General features: G+C 48.3%; 1 protein-coding gene across 5 annotated transcripts; it reads right to left on the bottom strand.

Annotated features, from left to right (window-relative positions):
• Positions 1–339: 339 nt before the first annotated feature.
• On the bottom strand, positions 340–21,149 carry CHD4 (chromodomain helicase DNA binding protein 4). 5 transcript variants are annotated; one of them, XM_082278565.1, is made up of 40 exons: positions 21,108–21,149; positions 20,104–20,265; positions 17,990–18,117; positions 17,619–17,810; positions 17,142–17,260; positions 16,479–16,720; positions 16,267–16,394; positions 16,000–16,135; positions 15,396–15,577; positions 15,033–15,272; positions 14,082–14,285; positions 13,794–13,999; positions 13,425–13,556; positions 13,021–13,117; positions 12,451–12,642; positions 12,163–12,363; positions 11,082–11,219; positions 9,028–9,149; positions 8,744–8,917; positions 8,303–8,444; positions 7,703–7,834; positions 7,473–7,590; positions 7,140–7,264; positions 6,611–6,848; positions 6,268–6,440; positions 5,931–6,111; positions 5,744–5,830; positions 5,490–5,575; positions 5,271–5,404; positions 4,654–4,798; positions 4,305–4,470; positions 3,843–3,952; positions 3,503–3,638; positions 3,276–3,353; positions 3,023–3,160; positions 2,820–2,928; positions 2,366–2,498; positions 1,298–1,493; positions 1,005–1,196; positions 340–928 (listed from the first exon to the last, which is right to left on the bottom strand). In XM_082278565.1, exons 2-40 carry the CDS (start codon positions 20,198–20,200, stop codon positions 867–869), a joined length of 5,811 nt encoding a protein of 1,936 aa, XP_082134691.1. In that variant the 5' UTR covers positions 20,201–20,265; positions 21,108–21,149; the 3' UTR covers positions 340–866. The 5 variants fall into 5 exon arrangements, with proteins under 5 accessions (XP_082134691.1, XP_082134690.1, XP_082134689.1 ...); XM_082278564.1 differs by having other exon boundaries at positions 3,503–3,635; positions 5,490–5,578; XM_082278563.1 differs by having other exon boundaries at positions 5,490–5,578.
• Positions 21,150–22,024: the final 875 nt, after the last annotated feature.

The raw sequence follows: 22,024 nt of genomic DNA on the forward strand, positions 1-22,024 counted from the left end.
CCGACAGTAGTGAAAGGCAGGGGGCAGAGGCAAGGGGGAAAAGAGAAATTACAGAATCCAAGACTGTTAAGGTGGGGGGGGGGAAAAGAGGGCCTAAAGATCATCTTGCACAACACCGGTGCGAGGGGTAGGGACAGCACTCCCGAGACCAGGTTCCTCAAGGCTTTATCGAGCCTGGCCTTGGACACTGCCACGGCTGGGGCATCTACTACCCTTCTCAGAGGTGTAGGATACCCCAAAACCGGCTCTGATACAGCAAAAAGACATGACTACCTCTTCTTTCAATGTTGAAACCACATACTTACCCCCAGTACACTCATGATAATAGAGACAACAAAATAAAATACAAGGAAACTTTATTTTTCAGTTTTATCAACGTTTTGCTCTGTTTTTTGTTGGTTTTTCATTGTTGTTTGCTTTTGTCTTCAAGCTGCTTATTAGTTGACAAGTCCGGTCAGTTTCTGTATTAAAAAGGATTTTGATGGAGGTAGCTTTGTCTCTGTCCTGGCTTTTGCTTGGTCTTGCCTGCGCACTTGTCTCAGTAAACAAACTCAAAATAAAATTAAGAACGAAAACTGGAATTCCAGGCGGAGGCAATGAGCAATGCAGCCAGGTTCTCCATGTAACAGACATGGCGCTGGGGCCTCCAGTCACTATATACAGAGTCCATCATACATCCATCCCCCTCTCTCCTAAACACACTCCTTGCTCCAACGGGCTGGCTGCAGAGGAAGGAGTTTCTTCTCCTCCCAGAGACCTGAGCAGCAGCTTCCATGGAGGGAAACAGCACTCAGTCAGGAATGTCAGGCAGAGGGGTAGAGTGTGAAGGGGTGGGGTGGGGGGGTCACTTCAGCTTGGCCGAAAGGTCAACAGCACTGGGCCAGGGACTCACTGCTGCTGGGCCACCTGTAGGGCGAGAGAGGAGGACCTGAGACTCACGGGCTGGTCACCAGAGCCCAGCTTGGCCCACAGAGCCCCCCTCCCCCCATAACTCCCTTACTGACCAGAGCGGGTACGTACTTGTTGGGGAGGGGGCGGCGGCGGGGGCTCACTGCTGCGGTTGGCCAGGCGGCTGAGGATGTTGCGCTCCGACATCTGGAGGCGCACTGCCACGGGTGGGATGCGGGCAATCGTGGCAGGCAGACGAGTCACATCTGCCTTCATGTCACTCAAAAGCTCCTCCAGCTGCTTCAGAACTACAAGAGAAAGGGACATCTGTTCCGAGGGGAAAGGGACACCCCAGAGGGGACAGCAATGCTGAACGCTTATGCCACCTTTGTTTAGCACATCACCTTACCTTTGTGCAGCACAGCATTGGCTGGTTTATTCCCAGCCATTGACTCCTTGGATAGGTGCTGGTGGCTCTCAGCCAGGCATTCCACCTCTGCAAAACGTGTGTTCAGAGCCATGGACGGGTGAGAGGGGTCTTCGGACATGTTCAGATAGGCAGCTCGCCGCAGCTGCTCCTCAATCACCAGCGCTTGCTCCAGGAGCTGCAAGGTGGGACAGGAATGAGTCTTTGAGCAGCTGCCTGAGAGGGAGCTTCGTTTGCACCCCGTCTCTCCTAATCCAATTCCCCACCATCTCATAAGGGGAGATGATTGTGTAGCTGAAAATCCTTTCACCAGCCTGTCTTACTGAGTAGCCAAAATAACAAGAGCTTCATGAAGCAAAGTCAGACACAAGAAAGCCAGGCTACATCGGGTTTAATAGACTACTACAGCTCCTCTAGTATTTTCATTCCTCCTCTGATTCTTTATGAGGCAAATGGGATGGAGGTTGCTCTTTGAACCCAAGGGAGAAGTATTCCATCCTATTTACACAGGGTCTGAAATCTTATAAGCATTTGCAGAAATCAACTGGAGTCCTGGCAGTGCAGAACTGATCATTCAGTCTACAGTCAATTAATGTTTTGCCCCAAGACTGAGACCTACACGGCCTTTACTTGAATTGATCTTAAATCACTCCCACAACTAAGCTATGTTCACTCCTAAAGAGGATGCAGTAGAGACTGCAGGCAGCCCTTTCAGCAATCCATTGAGTTCTGTTCAGGCACATGGAATGGGCCCTAGCAGACCAAGCAGAAGCTGTGACAAAAACAGCCACTTGAACCTTAAGCCTCCTGCATACCAGTTGTTCAATAAACATTTGGATAGAGAGCACTGAACCAAGCTCCCCAATACCATTTCCAGAAAAAAGGGAGCTCCTATCATGCGGCCAACTGCATGATCCTGAGATATAGTGCCTTTTTTATTACCTTGAAAAGGCACTGTATAAACCTTTCACTTTCTTGGTGGAAACTCAGAACTGCAAGAACTTGTTCTTAGAGATCGAGGCAGTTACCACACTAAAGAGAAACCCTTACCTTAAATCTCCTTGCCAAGAACTTATTCTTTATTTCCAGGAAGTTACCCCTGTTCATCTCACCCTTGAAGGGTTCATTGAGGATGGCGTAACGTGGATCATTCTGAATATCCTGCCAACGGGCATAGCCATGACTGAGATGGGATGAGCTCAGGCAAACAAAGGCAGTGAAAACAAGGGAATACACAGCCCAGGCAGTACTGTTCTCCAGAGGGGGTGGGGAAAGGGGATACAGAGAAGGGACAAACAGGAGCCAAGGAAGAGGAATGAGAACTATGTCCTGCTAGGTCTTAACTATGCTGCAGGAAGCTTCCCCCTCCCACCCATCACTTTCACTCTTGTGAAGAGGATAGAACACTCTCTCATTTAACCTACTCCAGTCAGACTCAGAACGGCCCTTCACCGTGACAAATTATGTACAAGGTGGGAGAATGTGTCTGTCATGGCAAGGATACTTAATAATCCCAGCAAGGAGCCAGTAGTCATGACGCCGATGCCAGATCTCATAGGTCTTCTTGGTGACAGTTGCAGCCCGCTCTTCATTCTGCCAGAGGGAGTGTAGTTCTGGAAAGGCAAGAGACACCAGAATGGTTGGAAGTTACTTCATAAACATAAGCAGGAGCTTAAAAACGAATTCAAACAGATAAAGATCTCATACCAGTGAAGCCACCATCTGCTATGTTGAACATGAAGCGCTGCTTTACTGCCTTCTTGTGCCTTTCATCTACTGATTCCTTCAGCATCTCTCCGTTCTGCAGCATCACCACGTCTCTCTTATCATCGTCCTTTTTCTCATCTGTACACACAGGAAATTATTAGAACAAATATGGCAGATACCACAACAAGTTGGACCCACAAGGAATCCTTGCAGAAGAAAGGTTAAGGAAGAGAAGGGAAGTATCATGCCTCACCTTTCTCATCCAGAGTGATTATAGGAGGGTCAGGGGGATTCTCAATAGCTGCTTTGTCTTCCACTTTCTCCACATCAGCTGCAGGAGAGAAGGGGAACATGAGATGTACAGGAACATAGCAAGTTCACAGTTTTGTTCTTCAACCAGTAAAAACCCAATACTATTCTGTAACTCCCCAATGATTTTCTACATTCAAGCCTGTTTCTTTAGGATTAACTGCTTCGTACCTTTGCTTTCTACTTCCATTGGTTCATCTGGTCTTTCCTTCACTTCTGTTTCCTCTACTTTTTTTTCATCGGCTTCTGTGGAGTTCACTGGGGATTTTGCTTCCTGGGGTGGTGTCTCCACAGGCTGAGCACACTGCTGAGGACAGGGATCAGTGAGACACAAAGTATAGAAACAGAACACAGTCAGAGTCTTGGAAAGCAACGACACACAAAACTGTGAGGCCACTTCTGAGGACCAGTTATCTTCAAGTATCACTCTAAAAACTCATTTCTGCTTCAGCTGGGAGATGAAGAAGGGGCAGAAGTAGAGAAATTACAAGGCAAAAAAGCCAAAACTCACCTCCATAGGGACCTCTGTTTCAGCAGCAGAGGCACTGAGCTCCTTCTCTGGTTCAGATGGCTCTCCTTGCTCTTTAGCACTAGCTCCCTCTTCTACTTTTACTCCTTCTTCTGTGTATTCCCCACGGCACAGCAGACAAAAGAGAAGCCATCAGTAAGATCTTTCCTGCTAGCAAGCACACTTCTCCTTTGCTCCCAGAGATCAGGCCCATCAAAATTGAACTAACATGACCCCCCTTTTCCTGCCCACTACAAATGCTGGGCTTCCCACTGATGTCAGCTCATCCCAGGAAAGCTAGTGTCCTCTCTTGCCTTTAAGGGCTTGCACATGTCTTTGGCAGCCCTCCTAACATGAGAGTAAGCTGATCTGCGTCCACCCCCAGACCCCACCACCACAGTTCTGGTGAGGGGAACAGTCAGGGTAAGGTCAGGACGCAGGGTTGTACAAGAGGGGAGCCCTCACCAGGTGGAGGAACAGGGGCAGGTGTATTCGGCTGTGTATCCCCTGGTGTCGAAGGAGTTGGAGTTTTGGGGGAGGGTGAGCTGGGCTGTGAAAGTTTCTTGTTCTCCTCTATCTCTGCCAGTTCTGGCATACTCCAGCGGCCATTCACATGCTCAAATTCCTGCACCTGCACAAGAGGGAGAGAAAGACTATCACTGGAGGGGTCATACAAAGCTCATTCTTACAGCTGTAGAGGCAGAGCACTGCGCACACAACGAAAGTAGGTGTGAAAGGTAACTCCCTAACTCAAGACCCCAGTGACTACAGTTGTATAGACAGCAAAGGGCGCATTGCTCTGCTAAGCACTGACCTTTTTGCGTATGAGTGACATGACCCCAATGCGAGTAAGGACGTGCTGTCGAGAAAGACCTTCCCGTGGGACCCCATCTGCAAAGGTCTCTGCACCATCAGCTCCAGGCTCACATAAATGGCGCATGAACAGCGAGACATAGGCCCTGCAGCAATTGAAAGACAAGCAATTAGCCCATAAGTTGTGTTATCTGGAGACATGCATTGTCAGACCCCTTCCAGCACGTAAGGGAAATTACCCATAAGAGACTCTTAACCCATAGTTACAAATTCTGGGGCTCCAGGCTTCTTCAAGAATTTCCTGACAGAATCACTACATACATAGAGGATACACAGCTAACTCAAGAGTCTTGAGCCAGAAACAATCATAAACCCAAGAAAGACTCTGGGAGAGTATTCACTGTATGCTTGTAGAGCCATGCTACTCCTCTAAAAGCATTTGCTTTTGGTGACTTAAGAGTCAGGTCCAAGTAAGAGAGTTAGGAACAATCCCAGCTTATATTTCATTCTCCCACAGAGAACCAACCAATACATTAAGGAAATGTAGTCTCTAAGACCCAACTCTCATTCTTCCTCAAAAGGACTAGTTGCTTCCATTGCTGCCTAACGCAGACTCACTTGAACTCTTTCTCTGACTTGCCACGGAGGTCCCGAACAAGCCACTGAGTGGTGAAGGCATCCTGAGGTGGCATTCCATAGCGCATGATAGCATTGAGGAAGGCTTTCCGCTGGCGAGCGTTGAAACCCAACACCTAGAATAAAGGAGCAGACACACAGATATGGCAAGAGCAATATAGGAGCAGCTGGGATGCAAATGTCTTCCCTGGTACAACCTACCTCGATGTTCCCTCCCACACGGGCCAGTAAGGGAGGCAGAGGCTTATCCTTATCATTTCTCAGGCCCTTGCGGCTAGGCCGGCGAGCTGCTGAAAAGAGAAATGCAGCTAAGTAAAGAGACAATGCACAGCATATTGCTGTGTGAATATTGCCCCAGCAGGAGAGCGCCACAAAACGTGCAAATTGCCCAAATCAAGTCCCAACTGTTTCCACACTCAAAGCAACCCAGAAACTCTGGCTCCAGCAGAACTTACCTTCAGACCTCTCATCAAAGTCCTCGTCTCCTTCCTCAGAAGCAACTGAATAGTCTGACTGATTATCTGACTGGTCATCCTGCCAGTCTGAAAGAAAAACAGCACGTGAGCCTGAGACGCTACTCCGTTACTTCCCAGCAACATATACTTACACCCATTTTTCCCTCAGGGTCCTGTGGATTTGTACCTCTATCCTCCTGTGAGCCATCGTTGTAGTTAACTTGCTTGCGAATACGTTTGCCCTTGCCCAGATTCCTGGCCAGATCCTCCTGTTGTTGCTCATAATGGTGACGGAGGAGTTTCTCCCAGTAATCAGGATCCACTGACTCCTCCTGCTTAATAATTTCCCGCTCAACCTCCTCTTCCTCCTGCCAGAGACGTAACAAATTTAGGGCCCTCTGCTTTAAGTCCCAGCAGATATATCCCTGCGCCTGCTTGGTCCTAAAAGCTTCAGAGCTCAATTAACTTAGTTGATCCTCCATCACTCAGGAGAACATATTAACTGACATCCACCTCATACTCACCCCCATCTCCTCCTCACGAACCACATACTGGGCCACCTTGAAGGAGCTGAGATATTCATTCATGCCCTGAAGTTCTGTATCTTCTGTTTCATCCTGGTTCCGATCCAACAGACGCTCAATTGCTTTGTCATCATAGTGGATAACACTACTGTCCTCACCTTCTTTGTTATCCCCTGAAGGAAGAGTACAGGCACTGTTACTGTATGAATCTCAATGGACTAAGAAAGGGAATGCCACCCTAGACCCTCTTTGTAGAGCTATAATCAGCACTGTGCCTACAGTCTCTCACTAAATAAGGAGCCAGATCTCCCCACCCCCTTTGGTTCTACTCCCAGGCACTCACCCCCCTCAGTAGCCTCATCCTTGAAGAGCTCTTCAGTGCCAAATTTGAGAATGTCATCAAGTTCCTGTTTGGACATGGAGCCTGTCTTGGAGCCCAACCCCGGTCTCACTACCAGATGAGTTAGCATCATCTTCTTCTTGGCCACCTGAGTGATACGCTCCTCCACTGAGGCCCTTGTCACAAAGCGGTATATCATCACTTTCTTGTTCTGTCCAATTCTGTGTGCACGGCTGAAGGCCTAGAAAAGAGATGTGCTCAAAACAATCTAGAGCTACACAAGCAGTAGTCTGATATACCCCACCTACCTCCACAAGCTTCCCACTAGCCTTCATGTTGGCTCCTGGCATTAGTGAAGGCTGTGCCCTGGAAGATCCCTCCACTATTTCACTTCCCATCTCTACCCATCCTCACTGCTCTAATTTTGCATATTTCTAGAGGGCAAGTCTCACATTCCTTCACTCCTTATGACCATTTTATTTCCCCTCTTCCTCAGGATTACTCCACAGTGAGTGACCTCATTCAGACTCACCTGGATATCATTGTGGGGGTTCCAGTCTGAATCGTAGATAATCACAGTATCTGCGGTGGCCAAGTTAATACCAAGACCCCCAGCTCGAGTTGAAAGCAGAAAGCAGAACTGCTGAGCTCCAGGAGCTAAGATAAAGACAACAAAAGTAATCAAGGGAGAGTGCAATACTCCAAGAAGGATTTGTAACTGATCCACATCACCTGATAGGGAATTGCTACTAATTTAAGATCACAGGAAAACAGTGGAAGACTTGGGGCACAACAATCCCATGATGAGCATTAAGCACATACAAGGCAAGTTTTCATTTTACAGAAAAGATAGGAGACTATGTACCATTGAACCGATCAATAGCCTCCTGACGCATGTTCCCTGTGATTCCTCCATCAATGCGCTCATATTTGTACCCTTCATGTTCCAAAAAATCTTCTAGAAGGTCCAACATTTTAGTCATCTGCGCATCAGAAAAACACCAACACAGAGGAGTGAGGGACAAGTGGATACCAGATCAACAGACTTCTTTCTCAGAAAAAGTATTCCCAGCCTAAAGGCTTTTCTCCATGTACCTGAGAGAATATGAGCACTCTGTGACCTCCTTCCTTCAGGTTCTTTAACATCTTCTGGAGCAGCAACAGCTTTCCAGAGGCTCGAATAAGTGCACTACCATCATACATGCCATTTGGCATTTTTGGAGCTTCCTAAGAAGAAAAAGAGAATGAGGGAATAAGGGGCAAGGATCAAAAAACAGCTTGAAGGGATGTAACTTGGTCTTAGTCCCCAGCTGATGCTGGCTCACACCTGGTCACTTAGCTTGGCACAACCACAAGGTACAGCACTACCTGTATGAAACATCAGTACTACCCTGTGCCTCTTCTCTTGCAATTTGACTCCTACACAACCTCCTCTTTTCTTACTTACTCCCTACTCTTATAGTCTTCACCACCTCACACGAGTAAAAAAATACCTCCTACCTGTCATATAAATGTGCTGGAAAAGGAATGGCCTTCCAGCACGTTGGGTTTAAATAAAGACAGGATGAAAAAAACACATACAAGCAAAAAGAGAGAAATGGGAACCCCTCCATGCCTCACCTAGGGAGCTAACTGGCTCCCTGATAACAACCAGCAGGGAACATTTGCTTATACAGAAAACGTGACTGGACATACCATAGCAGCCACAGGGAAGAGGTAGGGGTGGTTACAGCACTTCTTCAGATCCATGACAACATTGAGCAATGAGACTTGGTTACCACCACCCCGTGCATTCAGTGCCTCGAAGTTTCTTGTCAAAATGTATTTATAATATTTCCTGAAAACAAAGAAGAAAATAGAACAACTCAGGCAGAGTTCTCATGAGAATGACTAACCTACTCTTCTCTTGCTAAACTCTGCACTGCTCCTGGCATTACCTGCCAGCTACCTCGGCTCTGCCACTGGCACTCACTATCTCTTTATCCCTTACACCAGAGCACAGGATTAGTCCTTCCTCTGCTCTAGTGGCAGCCCACTGTGCAGAAAACCCTGTAGAGTAAGGATAAGGCTGTTTGAAAGCGCAGAGCAGAGAAACACTAGCTCAACAGCAGGTGCTCTCTTCATCCCCACACTCACTTCTGCATGGGACTCAGCTCCACTCTGACAATGAGTTCAGTCTTAGATGGCATATTCTTGAAAACATCAGCCTTGAGACGCCTCAGCATATGTGGGCCCAGCATGTCGTGGAGCTTCTTGATCTGATCTTCCTTGGCAATATCCGCAAACTCTTCTAGGAAGCCCTCCAAGTTACTGGGGGGAAACAGACACTCAGCAAACGCCACAAAGGAAAAAGAGCAAAAGAGCAAGTGAGGGGATAGGAATGACAAGACAGGCAGGCTGACTTGCACTGCAAGACATACTGGAATCTCTCAGGCGTCAGGAAGTTCAGCAGGTGGAACAGTTCTTCCAGGTTGTTCTGCAGGGGAGTTCCTGTAAGCAGCAGCTTGTGCTGGAGGGAGTAACCATTCAGCACACGGAAGAACTGGAAAGGAGAGAGCAGGGAAGAAAGTGGGAAAATAAACCAAAACATGCACACAAATACAACAAAGGCCTATTAAGGCATAGGCTTACAGAAAAAAAAATTCTAGAAGGTTGACACCAATCTAGGGTTCAATTTAGATCACATCAGCTGTTTGGACAAGAGTTCCAAGTAGTTCACATTCCAGTCAGAGTTATTAGACTGATCTTATTTGGACCATTGTTCTGCATACCTAAAACACGACTACAACAAATCCTCTGAACCATCAGGTGCTAGTAGGTTTCCTTTGCTCTTACAAGTTACAAACTCTTTCAGACCACCAATCATTTCTAGGATGCTGTACTATGTATTTTTTCTTGCTAAATTAGTGTTCCACATTCCTACAACTACTCTGCCTTGAGAATTCTAGAAATAACCAAGTCACTCTTCCTATTCATATCACTCCTGGCAGTGTTCCAGAGCTCTGAACAAGCAGAGGAGAAAAAGAGCTAAGGGTTTGCCAATGTGTCTTGAAGGTAATTTGGGCTGGTTTTCACAACAATGAAGTAATTCCAGACAGATGTAGTGAGCAGTTAAAGTACTGCACTGAAAAGCACAAGTGTACCATGTTCACCTGCACAAATTGACAGTAAAGAAGTAATTTCTTTATGAGCTTGGCCATTTCTCTGCTTATCTTACACTTAGCATGATACAAGGTCAAACTTAATGAAAGCAGCTGTACTACATGGCAAACAAGAACCAAATTGCTTATGTTTTGGTTTTTGCACCAGAAGAGTACTTCTAGTGGCCTCCACAGGGATTTATTTTTCTATGCAGCTATAGTTAAAAATGTTCTTATTTTGGAATCAAATGTGGAAGTTACTAATTATATCTGCAAAACTTTAGGAGATAACCCCAATTTGTCAAGAAGCATCTGACCTATCTTGCAGCCAAATACCGATAAGCTGTTCTTATAGGTCAGGAAATTGCTGTAGAAGAAGAGATTTAATGGTTCTGCATAGTGTCAGAGTGTAACCTTGAGCCTTTACATCCTCTTTCAATTAATGAATATTAATAGTAAGCATTCATTCCTACTTCCAATGGTTTCAATGCTAAGCATAGAATGGCATCCAGTCTTAGTGCCTACAATAAAATAAGATCTAGAAACTGAACTGCAAGCACAGCTGTGATGTCTCAGGAAGATGCCTCATGCCAAGATCCAAAACACTAAAGCCATTTAAACAAAACAAACAAAGAAATCAAGCAGCAATTTTGTCTTACAGTCTCCAAGAACCTCTAAAACCAGCCTTCCAATAATAATTGTTTTTGGTGTACTGAGCACTAGAACCCAGCTGAAGACAGACAAATCAATACCAGAATTAAGGCACAAGGCCTAGGGAGGGGTTGGATTAAGAAAGTACAGTCAAGTCTACCCAATTCAAACAAGCTTAGTTAAGGTGCAGCCTCATCTAAAGCACCTACATGGCTTTCAGCACCTACCCAGGCATTTTTGAACACCTCTGCCCACCCTCTATTTCTGTAACACCTAATTAGTACTGCTACAAAGCCAGATGAATGCAGAGAGCAAGCTGACTCTGGAAGCAGGGTAATTCTGCTCATGGAGCATGTTTTATGCTCAGCATGGTAAACCTTTTCAGAATAGAGGTGGTGAAGATATGTGATCTGCTTTCAGAGAAGTCATTTTGTATTTGAGCGCAACAACCACATCCAGGTTTTTCAGTCTATACCAATAGCCCATTCACCTGGAAAGAAAGCTGCTCTAACCAGTGATCTGTATAAGTAAAGTTGTTGCCAATGATGATCAATCTCCAAATGCAGGCTGTTCATTTTTCTTTTTAGTAACACATCAAATTTACTACTGAACAAATGACTAAGAGCTGTCTCTCTCCCCTGCAACATATGCCATGCCTATGAACCACCTATGCTTCTCTGTACCTTAGACTGATTGTTCTTCAGTCTGTGAGCTTCATCCACAATGAGACAGGCCCAGTCAATAGAGCCTAGTATGGCCATATCAATTGTGATCAATTCATAGGAGGTGAGAAGCACGTGGAACTTGACGGCAGCCTCCTTCTGCAAAGGAAAAGGATGAATGCATAAGGGGATAGAGGATGCAGTGCTTCTCCAAGTTATCCTGGTGAGCCCTGGTCAACAGCACATCAAAAACTTTTCACACCCCCAGTCTCCTGTCACAGGATTCAAAAAGCTGCCCAAAACATTTTAGCCTTTTAATTCCCTATTACTCTCAACACATGTAAGTCTCCTCAACCCCCTCAGTTCCTGCTACTTTTGGATAGTTGTCAAATACTCTAACAGAGATATTGAACAAATAAGCAGTGAGTAGAGGTATGTTAGGGAATTGAAATTTGGAGAAGAGTGACTCAAAAAGCTAAGACTTCAAAAGATAAATAGTTTACCATGGAACTTTAAGTTACTATTATTACTTAAGGCTGTTCCATTTCAAAGGAAGGAAATGAGTCTGTCTGCCTCTGCCACTGAAAATGCTTTAGCTTCCATCTTGGTTTTACTAGGAAGACTAAAGTTCTAGAAAAAGTAGCCACCTAGATCAGGCTCTTCCTTCCTGTTTCAGCACAGAAGCCATTTCTCAGATGTCTGGGTATGGCCTCACCGCCAGCCAATTCCTCAGGATGAAAAAGTTCACACTTCTTTGTAATTTGTCTTTTACATACAGTGGCAATTCTGATATCAACTTAGATCTGTAGAAAAGATGCCCAACATCACAGGTTAAGTAAGGAAGACAGAGGGACTTGCCTAGGGTCAGCATTACCTTAGACAACTATATTTCTCCAGTATTGACTTAGTTCAAAGTAGTGAGAGTGTTTAAACAGTCTACAGCAGGAGTCTAAACGCCCACTTGTCATCAATTTGCAGTTATTTCCCCTTGGAAACTACAAGCATAATCAGTTCCCAGGGACAGCAGAGTATTTGAACCTCAGCTGCTGAAAGCCAGGGAGTGCATCTCAATTCAGGCTTGTGTTACAGCAGAGTTCTGTACCTTCATTCTGGATGCTTTTTTGCCTCCACGAATGGCATTATCCTCAAAAGTGAACTCATTCTCACGGATGATGGCCCGGCTGTCTTTGTCCCCGACGTAAGTCACTACATACATATCTGGGGCCCACATCTCAAATTCTCGTTCCCAGTTGATAATTGTGGACAGCGGGGCACTGACCAAGAAGGGACCCTTTGAGTGGCCCTACAAATAGAGTCAGTAAGAGCATTAGATGACTGCAATCACTAATACAGGCAGAATTTCTCTGGGCAGTGACCTCCCAGCTCTCACCTCTTTGTACAAGGAATACAGGAACACTGCTGTCTGCACAGTCTTTCCCAGACCCATTTCATCAGCCAAGATTGTATCTGTGCCCTGGGCCCAAGAGAAGCGCAGCCAGTTCAGTCCTTCCAGTTGGTAGGGATGCAGAGTCCCCCCTGTTACATCGAGGTACTCTGGCTGCCGGTCATATTTCACTGTTGGCTATAGTGGAAAGAAGGAAGAGTTGAAAAGCTTTACCGTAGTTAGATAACTAACAAGAGTCCTATCAAGAGTCTATAGCCGCCCTTATATTCACTAGTACAGATGAGGCTTCATGGATGACAACCAGACTAGCACCAAACCCAATTCCCAAATGGCCAAGGGCATCCAAAAAGAAGCCATTTCTTTTGTAAAACCTTTTCACCAAGAGCTAGGGAGTCTGACCCAATGGACACAGTGGACCTTTGTCTGAAGGTCCTCTAATGCCATTTATTCTTTGGGCCATGAAGGAGCTCTAAACCATATGCTGTTCACTCTTCAGTTTCCTATTTACCTGCTGGCACCCCAAAATGGCTCCTATGCAAAAAACCAATAACTTACGTCTACTGTGGGAGTCTCAGGGGGCCTTTCCAGTTTCCTCATCTTCACTTTCTTTAACTTCTTACCAGGCCTGCCCTCTTCACCTCGCATCAGCTCCCTGTGCAGAGACAGTCCCAAGTACATGTAAGTTTAATGGCTTTTTATTAACAGATCAAGAGAAAACTATTGCAGAGAATAGAAGGGCAATCACCCAACTCAAACAGGCTCAAGAGAACAGGGATGGAACCTTCATGAGCTGGTAGAAAGGCACAAGGTCCCTGCCCAAAGGCATAAGGAGTCAGCAACAAGGCAATGCATCTCGCCCATTTCCATCTATTAATCCAGCCAGTGCTAGGGGCTGGCATACTGCAGTGCTTTGTCTTGAGGGAAGGGAAAGGAAAACAATCTCTAGATACTCCTCCTACCTGTGATTCCAGTAGGCTTGCTTGTAGAGGTCATAATCTTGAATATCCACATCTTCGCTTTCCCAGGATGCCTGGTCGTAAGGTAGGTCTCTCCATTTAATCAAATAGTGGACATTCCCCTTCTTATCCACACTGCAGAAGAAACCACTAAGTCTCAAGCACAGTGAAATGGCAGCACTCCCCCAATCCATTCAAATGAAAGAGAAGGGAAGGACTCTTAGTAAAGCAGCAGAAACAGAACAACAATGTGTGTCATGCCAACAAAGAACTCCCACTGTTTCTCCCAGTCATACTGCAGTTTAGCTCATCCACTCTCCCATAGCCCTGCTTAAGGTCTCTGTTGAAAATCCTCTTTTTAACACCCCCTACCTATGATTAAGGATCCTGTGGATCATCATCCACTCTGGCTTGATCCCGTATCGATAGAAACGCTCCTCCATCTCAGCGTATTTGGGGTCCTTGTTTTTCCTCTTTCGGCTTTTCTCTTCTTCCCCTCCGAAGTCTCCCGAGGGTGGCTCATCCATATCATTTTTGCGTTGGTAGTTACGAAACATGACCTGGCAGTGCAACTCCAGCTGCAGTCAGGACACAAGCAGTTAGTAGGTGTTTTAGCCTCAACCATCCACCCTTATGCCTTAGTTAGGCTCCTCCACTCACCTGCAACTCTGACACCCAGGAGCAGTGCCAGTAGGACATGCCCTGCCACTTGACAAAGAACTGCCTTTCAGGCCGACCCTCCAGAGGTTTCGGGGGTGGAGCATTAGGGTCTGCATCAGGTGGACGTGGTGGTGCAGGGCCAACTGGGGGCTGACCCCATTTCCAGATCAAGATCTTCTGCACCTTTCCTTTCAAAGCTGGGCACTGGAAAGTTAAAGAGCTTGATGCATCGCACAGTGTATGTACTCTAACACAGAAGCACTGAGGAGCAGAAACAGGGTCACTTTCATGGTTTCACTACACAGATAGAATTTGCTAGGCTTTATGAGTTCAGTAGTCTGCCCAACTATGACTTCATTGAAAGCTTGTATAGAAAATATTTTGCTGTAGAACCAAGGGCCCAGCATAAGGAACTTTTTTTTTGTTCATCAGCTTTAAGTTTTTATCACCTAATGAAAGCAACTAACACCATTTATATTACTTATTTCGAGAACTTTCCGGAAAAGTGTGGTATTTCTCCTAACCATCTACTAAGAAAGGTCTAAGCATTACAGAGCTTACAACAGTGCAAAACCAGTTTAATCTCAGCATCAGTTTAAATTACTTTAAGCACTGACTTTGCTTACACTTGTTCTCCTGCTTCTACACACATACAGGAGCCAAAAAAAGTGAGCCTTGGCATCCTGGACCAAAAACTGCCCAACTACCTTGCACGTGGACAAATCTCATGGGACCCAAAGGCTGTAGCCTGGTTCTTCCCACTGTCTGGAGAAATCAGTCAGTCAAGGCACAACACAGCTATAAAGAGTCAGGCCTTTAAGCTTTATGACAAAAGTGTATGAGGAGATAGTCTTCAAAGGACCGTGTATTTCCATACAAATATGATGATCCAAAGGGATTAGATCAATCACCTCTTGTAGCAATGGGAGAATGGTACTAGCAGAAACTCACAGTGCAGCGAGGACACAGCCACTCTCCATTGGGAATCTCAGGCAGTGGGGGATTCAGACAGTGGATGTGGTAGGATGAAGGACAGGCATCACAGCACAGCAGCTCTCCTCCATCCTTGCAGACTCTACAGAACTCCATATGGTGGTCATCCTCTTCCTCAGCATCCCCCACTACATCCTCCAGGATTTCCTCACCTTCAGAGTTATCCTCCTTTGCTTCCCACTGAATGCCCTCTTTTTCCTGTAGGAGAAGGAAATCAGAAAAACAAAGATTATTTCATTACCACAGAACAGCAGCCCCAAGCCACTTGACATCCCCCTCCTCCATGACCTCTTGCACCATTTTGGGGAATCCAATACTCACACAGTGCGGGCAGCTCCATTTACCCTCTGGAGCTTTTTCCATATCTGGGTCCAGGCAAACCATGTGGTAGGCACGAGGGCAGGTATCACACAATATAATTTCTCCTCCCTGCTGGCACACCTCACAGTAGTCCTGGTGATCAGTCTCATAGCCATCCACAGCCACTGTGGAGTCCTCCTCACCTGCAGAGGGTGATGAGGAGTTACTGTGGTACAAGTCACAGGTACAAGCTTCCTACAGCCAGGGAGGGTATTCTCCCAACAGCCTACATAGCCATCTAGAGATCCAGAATCCAAAACTCTATATAAGTAAGCAGGGCGAGGAAGAACACCTGGAACAGGAGCAAAACAAGTCCCTTTGTGCCCCCATCCACCCATGAAATAAAAGGTACAGGTAAGGCCAGGAGTACTCAGTACTGCATCTGTTTCCCTAACAAAGAACTCCTGAAACACTTTTCCTTATTCAAAATAGTATCATGTTCTTCCTTCACAATCAATTCTCCCTCAAGTATGCTGTTAAACATCCAAACTCCACACAGACATTCCACTATCTTTCTACACACTTAGCTGTGCTTCTGTCTCCAACTGCTGGCAAGTATCTATACCTTTCTTTTTCTTCTTCCCAGCCTTCAGCTTTTTGCGACTGCGGCTACTACGGCTTGTAGATCCATCTGAAACAGAGTAGCTGTTGATGCTGGCATCATCAAAGTCTGACTCCACATCCAGATCATCATCTTCACTCTGAGGTAGGTAAGAGAAAAGCTTTGTTACTCAGACACACATGCTGGCAGGCAGCAATCAGACACACACCCCAGCATTACTATCACATCATGACCCCCTCCTCAGAAGGTCAAGACAGGAGCATCACTTACTGATGATCTTTTACGCTTGGAACCAAATCCTCCCAGTTTGATCTTTAATGGTGCCACCTTCTTTGTTTTAGGTTTCTTGATATCAGGAATACGAGGACTGGCCTTTGGCTTCCGCCGGGCATTGGGTCCTGGGAACACAGGAGGCAGAGTCAGAAGGGCTACTGCCTTGACACCAATGACGTTCTATCCTCCCGCCAGATTCTTCATCTCACCTTTGCCCTCCTTTGTCTTGGCTTTCCTGAGTGGCACATCTACGGGAGGCTGCGGCAGGACAGTATCCACGTTTGTCACCATACTCTCCACTACTGCAACAGCTGCAGCTGCAGCAGCTGCCACAGATGCACCTGAACTTCCCTTGAAGGGGTTGTTTGTGCTGAACTCCCTCCATTTGGCTCCCAGTACCATCATCATCTTCGACACTGCTATTTTAGGGTTCTTGGCTGCAATAAGTGGCCTGTGTACAGTGAAGGAAGGAAGGGTTACTGAACCACCCTGAAATCCAGATTATTCCTCCCCACTGCCACCCCCCCTTAGCACCTTTATCTCAAACTACATTCCTTTCTAATCTCTGATTTCAAGAGCCAATGAATCTCCTCACTCTCATCTTTCACTCTATGTGAAAGATGGAAATGTTCAGGGCTTGGAAAAAAGAGATGGAATTTAGCATAGTAGGGAAGAAAGTGGACTGGAAGGACTTGCATCATCTTGATTACTGAAAACAAAAAAGCTGTGGATCTATTCTTTTACTGTTGCTTCAGTTTTCACTCTAGGTACCACACCGGTGGTGCACTGAGGTTCCAAAATCAAGGAATCTAGTTTTTGTCCCATCTCTTTTTCTGTTCCCAAGTCCTTTCAAGCATAGGCTTGCAACTCACCTAACAAACTGGCTGAAAGCTTTGTAGTTGGTGAGTGTGCGGTAATCCTCCTCTGTGAAGATGTGATCAATATCTTCCATGCCCCAATCTTCCAGGAGCTGAGCAGATGACTTTGGCTCCTATGAAAAGAGAATCATGGCAACTCTGAGCAGAACTTCCACACATCTTCCACATTCCACAGATGACCCAGGGAATTGTTTTCCCCTGCATCCACTGATCACTACCATAGGACACAGCCACAACAGAAGATCAGTGGAAATGGGAAAAGTATCTGCATTCAATACAAATTCCATGTGTGTTTAAAGCAGTAAAGAGGGAAGAATGCAAGGTGGGAAAAAGGTCAAGTCAAGAGGGTCTAGTGGAAGAAGAGACTACACAGTCCCAACTCCCTGAGCAATCACAAAGGGAGAGCACAATGATCCCCCAAATCAGACACATGGGAATGAAAAGCAAGCAGTCAACAGGGTAGCTTGTTACCTTTGAGTCATCATCTTCTTCCTCTTCTTCTTCCTCCTCCTTGCGCTTGGCTTTGTTTTTCTTTTCCTTCTTGGGTCCTAATTTCTTCTTTTTCTTCTTCCCAGGGGTGTAATCACTGCCCTCACTGTCAGAGCGCAGAACCTCCTCTTCTTCCTCCACAAACTCATTCCCCTCACCAGAGCTGTCCCCCAGCTGGGGAGGGAGGGATCAGGCATGAGAAAATACCCTGGATAAGCACTAAACACCACTCTCTCCCCAAGCTCTACAGGATTCATTAAAAAGACTGCTGCTATTGGCCAACAACAACAGTAAGCATCCTCATCCTATATATCCATATTTTAGAGTGTGACCTTAGGTATCCTTTTTCTTACCTCCTTCTTCTGACGCTTGCTGAGCTTGGGCACTTTGGGTTCCTTCAGTTTCTTGGGCTTCTTCTTCTTCTTGATTTTGGGAGTGTCAGCCTCTGACAGAAGCTCTTCTTCTGGCTCTTCTTCATGTTCTGGATGCGAAGAGGCAATATGTCTCATTCAACCCCCATCTGTGCACTACAGTATAGCCCCCTTCAGAGAGATCAACTTGTCTGCTTCTCGCTACATACTTACAGAGGTGGTTACAACTTCTACTGTTCACAGCAGATACTCAAAAATTGTATCCTAAGGTACCACTGAACATGGTTTTCCCCCCTCCCAACACCACCTATTTCCATAATATTGCTTCTCCAAGCAGAATTGCACTCAAAATTGGGGACACAAAGTTTGCCATAACCCAACAAGAAAAGGAAAGAGCATAAAATAGATTGCCACATCTAAAGGGGGCAAAACAGTGAATGCATTTGAAAACCTGACTAGGATACTGTTTCAGTCCATGGATCTTCAGGAAAGAAACCATCTAGCCTCTTCAGCAGTACAGAACATCCTACAGCTGCATGCAAAATACAGGCCAGTAAGCCGCTACTTTCCCTCCTCCACAGGAAAGTTGTTACTCAGCAACTCTATTCTAATCCAGATTCGACAGAACCTTCCCCCAGCCCCAGCAGCTAGTAAGCTCACTGCCTGGCCAGGACACACGCCAGGTCCCCAGTACCAGTGCACACTTCCATCTGTGTGTCTCTGTTCCCTGGGTGCCCTTGGCCCGAGGGGCAGGGGCAGCCAGACAGCCCTTCCTTCTCTTTGTGGAAGGCTGCGGGAGCAGCACGGCCACCCGCCCTCCCCTGCCGCCCCGCCCACCGCACACAGCCAGAGTCACTCCTTCTCCCTCCAAGGGAAAATGGCCTCCTGACCACCCGAGCTGGGCAGGATGGAGGAAGCCACAGGTCAGAGGAGCTACCGCAGCCAGGGTTGAAACAGCAGAGGTAGAGCTCTCAGAACCTGGGGTCCCATGCCTGGCCCCTGCCATATTCCCAACCAATGGATGTCTCTTTGCTCCCATGGTGCTGTAACACCAGGTCCTTCAAGGACCATGCATCTTCTCCCCCAAGTTCTGATTTAGAACCTCTAATGACCCACCCTTTCCAAGGTACCACCTAAACCTCTCCACTTTGCAGTGATTTTACCAGGTTTTTTTCAGCAAGATTTTCCTTACTGATAGTCCCCCTTCCACCCAAGATCTCAGAGGTGCCAGAAAACTCTAGAGTCAAAGCTTAAGAAAAAAATGCCAAACAAACAAAAATCCAAAAGTTCATAACACCATCTTCCCTTTTCCAGTTACATTTCTCTTATATGACACTACAACACTCCAGCATGAGTTAGTAGAAAAACCCACGCTTGTCCTACAAATCACTATGTACATCATTCCTTTTTCACAAGGAAGTGAAGAACCCAGATCCATGTCCACAGAGCAGGTCATCAACAGCCAAAGCAACAAAAAAACCCCACAAACAAGAAGAATTCCCAGGCTCTAATGCAAGCCTCATGCTGATGATGAGGATGCAAATACAAGGCAAAAAGCAAGATACAAGGACTAAAAAAAAAAAAAAAAAAAAACAACAAAGGTGAGCAAGCAGCACAGAGCAAGAACCACAAGAAACCTCAATAATTGGGTGTGGTGATGAAGGAAAGTGGGTCACGCAACAGCCCAGGGCAGTTTTCTCTGGACGTCAGCCGGTCTGAGTTCCCAGATGAAAGCAAGCCAGGCAACCTGCCCTTTCACATACTACCCCCTCTTCCCCCTCCCCATTCATGAAAATTCAAACTTGCAGGCATTTCGGTACCCCGTCAGAATCGGATGCTCTGCCTCCACCCTCTACACCTCCTCCAAGCACAGGCCCTGACAACCTGCAACGGCTTGGAACAAAGTCAGCTCCACCTGACACAAAGCCGCGAGCCTCACACTTCAAAGTAACCCTGGGACTCTGATAGCAAAAACATACGCATGACTTGCAGGGAAAAAAAAAATTACATTCCCCAACACATCATGCATTTCACATATTCAGCTTGAGACCAACATTATCCCCACTCCACATGCATGCCCTGCAGGCTCGGCATACCTGGATGCTGGGGGATAGCGTTGTTCAACAGGATCTCCATCTCATCATCATCACTGCCCCCTGAGCATGGTGATGGAGATCCAATGCCCGAAGCCATGTCCTCCACACCGGGGGAGGCCTGGGCTTATACAGGTTGTCGTCTTCTTGCCAGTCTGGCCAGTACTTCATTGAAAAGAAAAAGAGAAAGTTACAGCAAACCTGAACTCCGTTCTCCCAAGCAATAGTGCTACCAAGAGGATCTGTGAGAAAGCTTAGACAGCAACTTTACTGGCTTTGGAGCCTATGGATAATAGAAACACTGGCAGCAAGTATCAGTTTAGAGTTCTGATAAAGCAGGCTTTGAAGACACCAGATATTAAACTGAGTCAGCAACTCATCTCTGGCGACGAAGCCAAAACAGCTGTCCTAAAGGAAAACTCTCCCGTCCTCTGCAGCCGGGTGTCCTCGGTTATTTCAGCCTTGGGCCGGGAGAAGGCAGCGGGGCAGGTAAGGCAGCCGGGCTTTCAAGGGAGCCCTGTGGCCGGCCGGGCGGCTGTCAGCGCGGTGCCCTGGCCAGCAGCCCCAGCCCTCCCCGGGCTGGCACTGCAGCGCTGGCCCTGCCCCGCCGCCGGCCGCACACAAAAGGCCGGGCTGGCTCGGCAGCCCCGCTCCGCCGCCCCCGCCCGGAGCGGGGCTGCGCGGCGCAGGGCGGGGGCGGGGGGCACCGTCTCCCGGGCGGGGGCGCGGGGCGGGGCCGGGGAAGTCCGGCGGGCGTGCGGCGAGGGGCCGCCGTTCCTCGGGGGCCGGCGCAGGCCTGGGCTGCGGGCACCGGCGAGGTGGTTGCGGGGCGGGGGAGGAGGGGCCGGACCCGTCCTGCGGCCGCCCGGGCAGGCGGACGGCGCGTCCCCGGAGGAGCTGCGGCCGGAGCCGACGGGGCGCCCGGCGGACAAGGGCGTCCGCCGGCCGGGACGCCCCGGGAGGCGGCAGATGGCCTTGCCCGCCCTCGTTCCCTCCCTGCTCCTCACCCGGCTCCGGACCCTGACTCCTCTCTCGCCGCTGCCGCCGCTGAAGGGAAAATGGCTCCGGCCGCGGCACCGCCTCTTAAAGGGGAAAAAAACCCGGCTAGGCCCCGCCCCCTCCCGCCTACATCCCATAATATGCCCCGGGACCCCGGCAACAGGCCCCGCCCCCGTCTCCCCGGCAAACACACACCCCCTTCCCCCCCTCCCCGCGACATCCCATAATACTCACCCTCCCCTCAGAACTTCCCACTCACTGCCCGGCCCGGCATCCCATAATAATAACCACCCCTCCCGCCAGTAACATCCCATAATACTGTCCCCCCCCCCCGCACCTTCACCCCGAGAAACATCCCATAATACTCCCCCACGCTCGCACCCCTTCGCTCCGGCATCCCATAATACTGACCCCCACCAAGAAACATCCCATAATACTGCCCCCCCGCCCCGCGCGGGACCCCGCGCGCCGGGCCAGGGCGCCCCCCCCGCGCCTCGCGGGGCTGCCATCCCATAATAGGCACGTCCCCCTCCCGCGGGGAGAGCGCGCTGGGGGGGGGAGGGCGCGCTGTGAGGACCCCCCCCGGAACATCCCATAATAGTCACACCCCGAGCGCGCACATCCCATAATAGTCACTTCTCCTCCCCCCCTCGCGCCCAGGCAGGCATCCCATAATAGTCGCCGGGAGCCACCGTCCAGCCCGGCATCCCATAATACTCGCGGCCGCCCGCCCCGCACCCGCACCCGCGGGGCTCCGCCGCCGCCCCCCGCCCGCCCTGCCCGGGGGCGCGGGGCCCGCTCCGGCCCGGGGCGCGTGGCCGACCCCTGGCACCGCGCGGCCTCCGCGCACCTCCCGCCCTCCTGCGCGCTGGCACCGGCCCCGGGCACAGGCTGCGGGCACCGCCCTCCCACCGCCGACCGCCCC

This window comes from Coloeus monedula (assembly GCF_965178545.1).
Source record: "Coloeus monedula genome assembly, chromosome: 3".
Classification (NCBI taxonomy): Eukaryota; Metazoa; Chordata; class Aves; order Passeriformes; family Corvidae; genus Coloeus; species Coloeus monedula.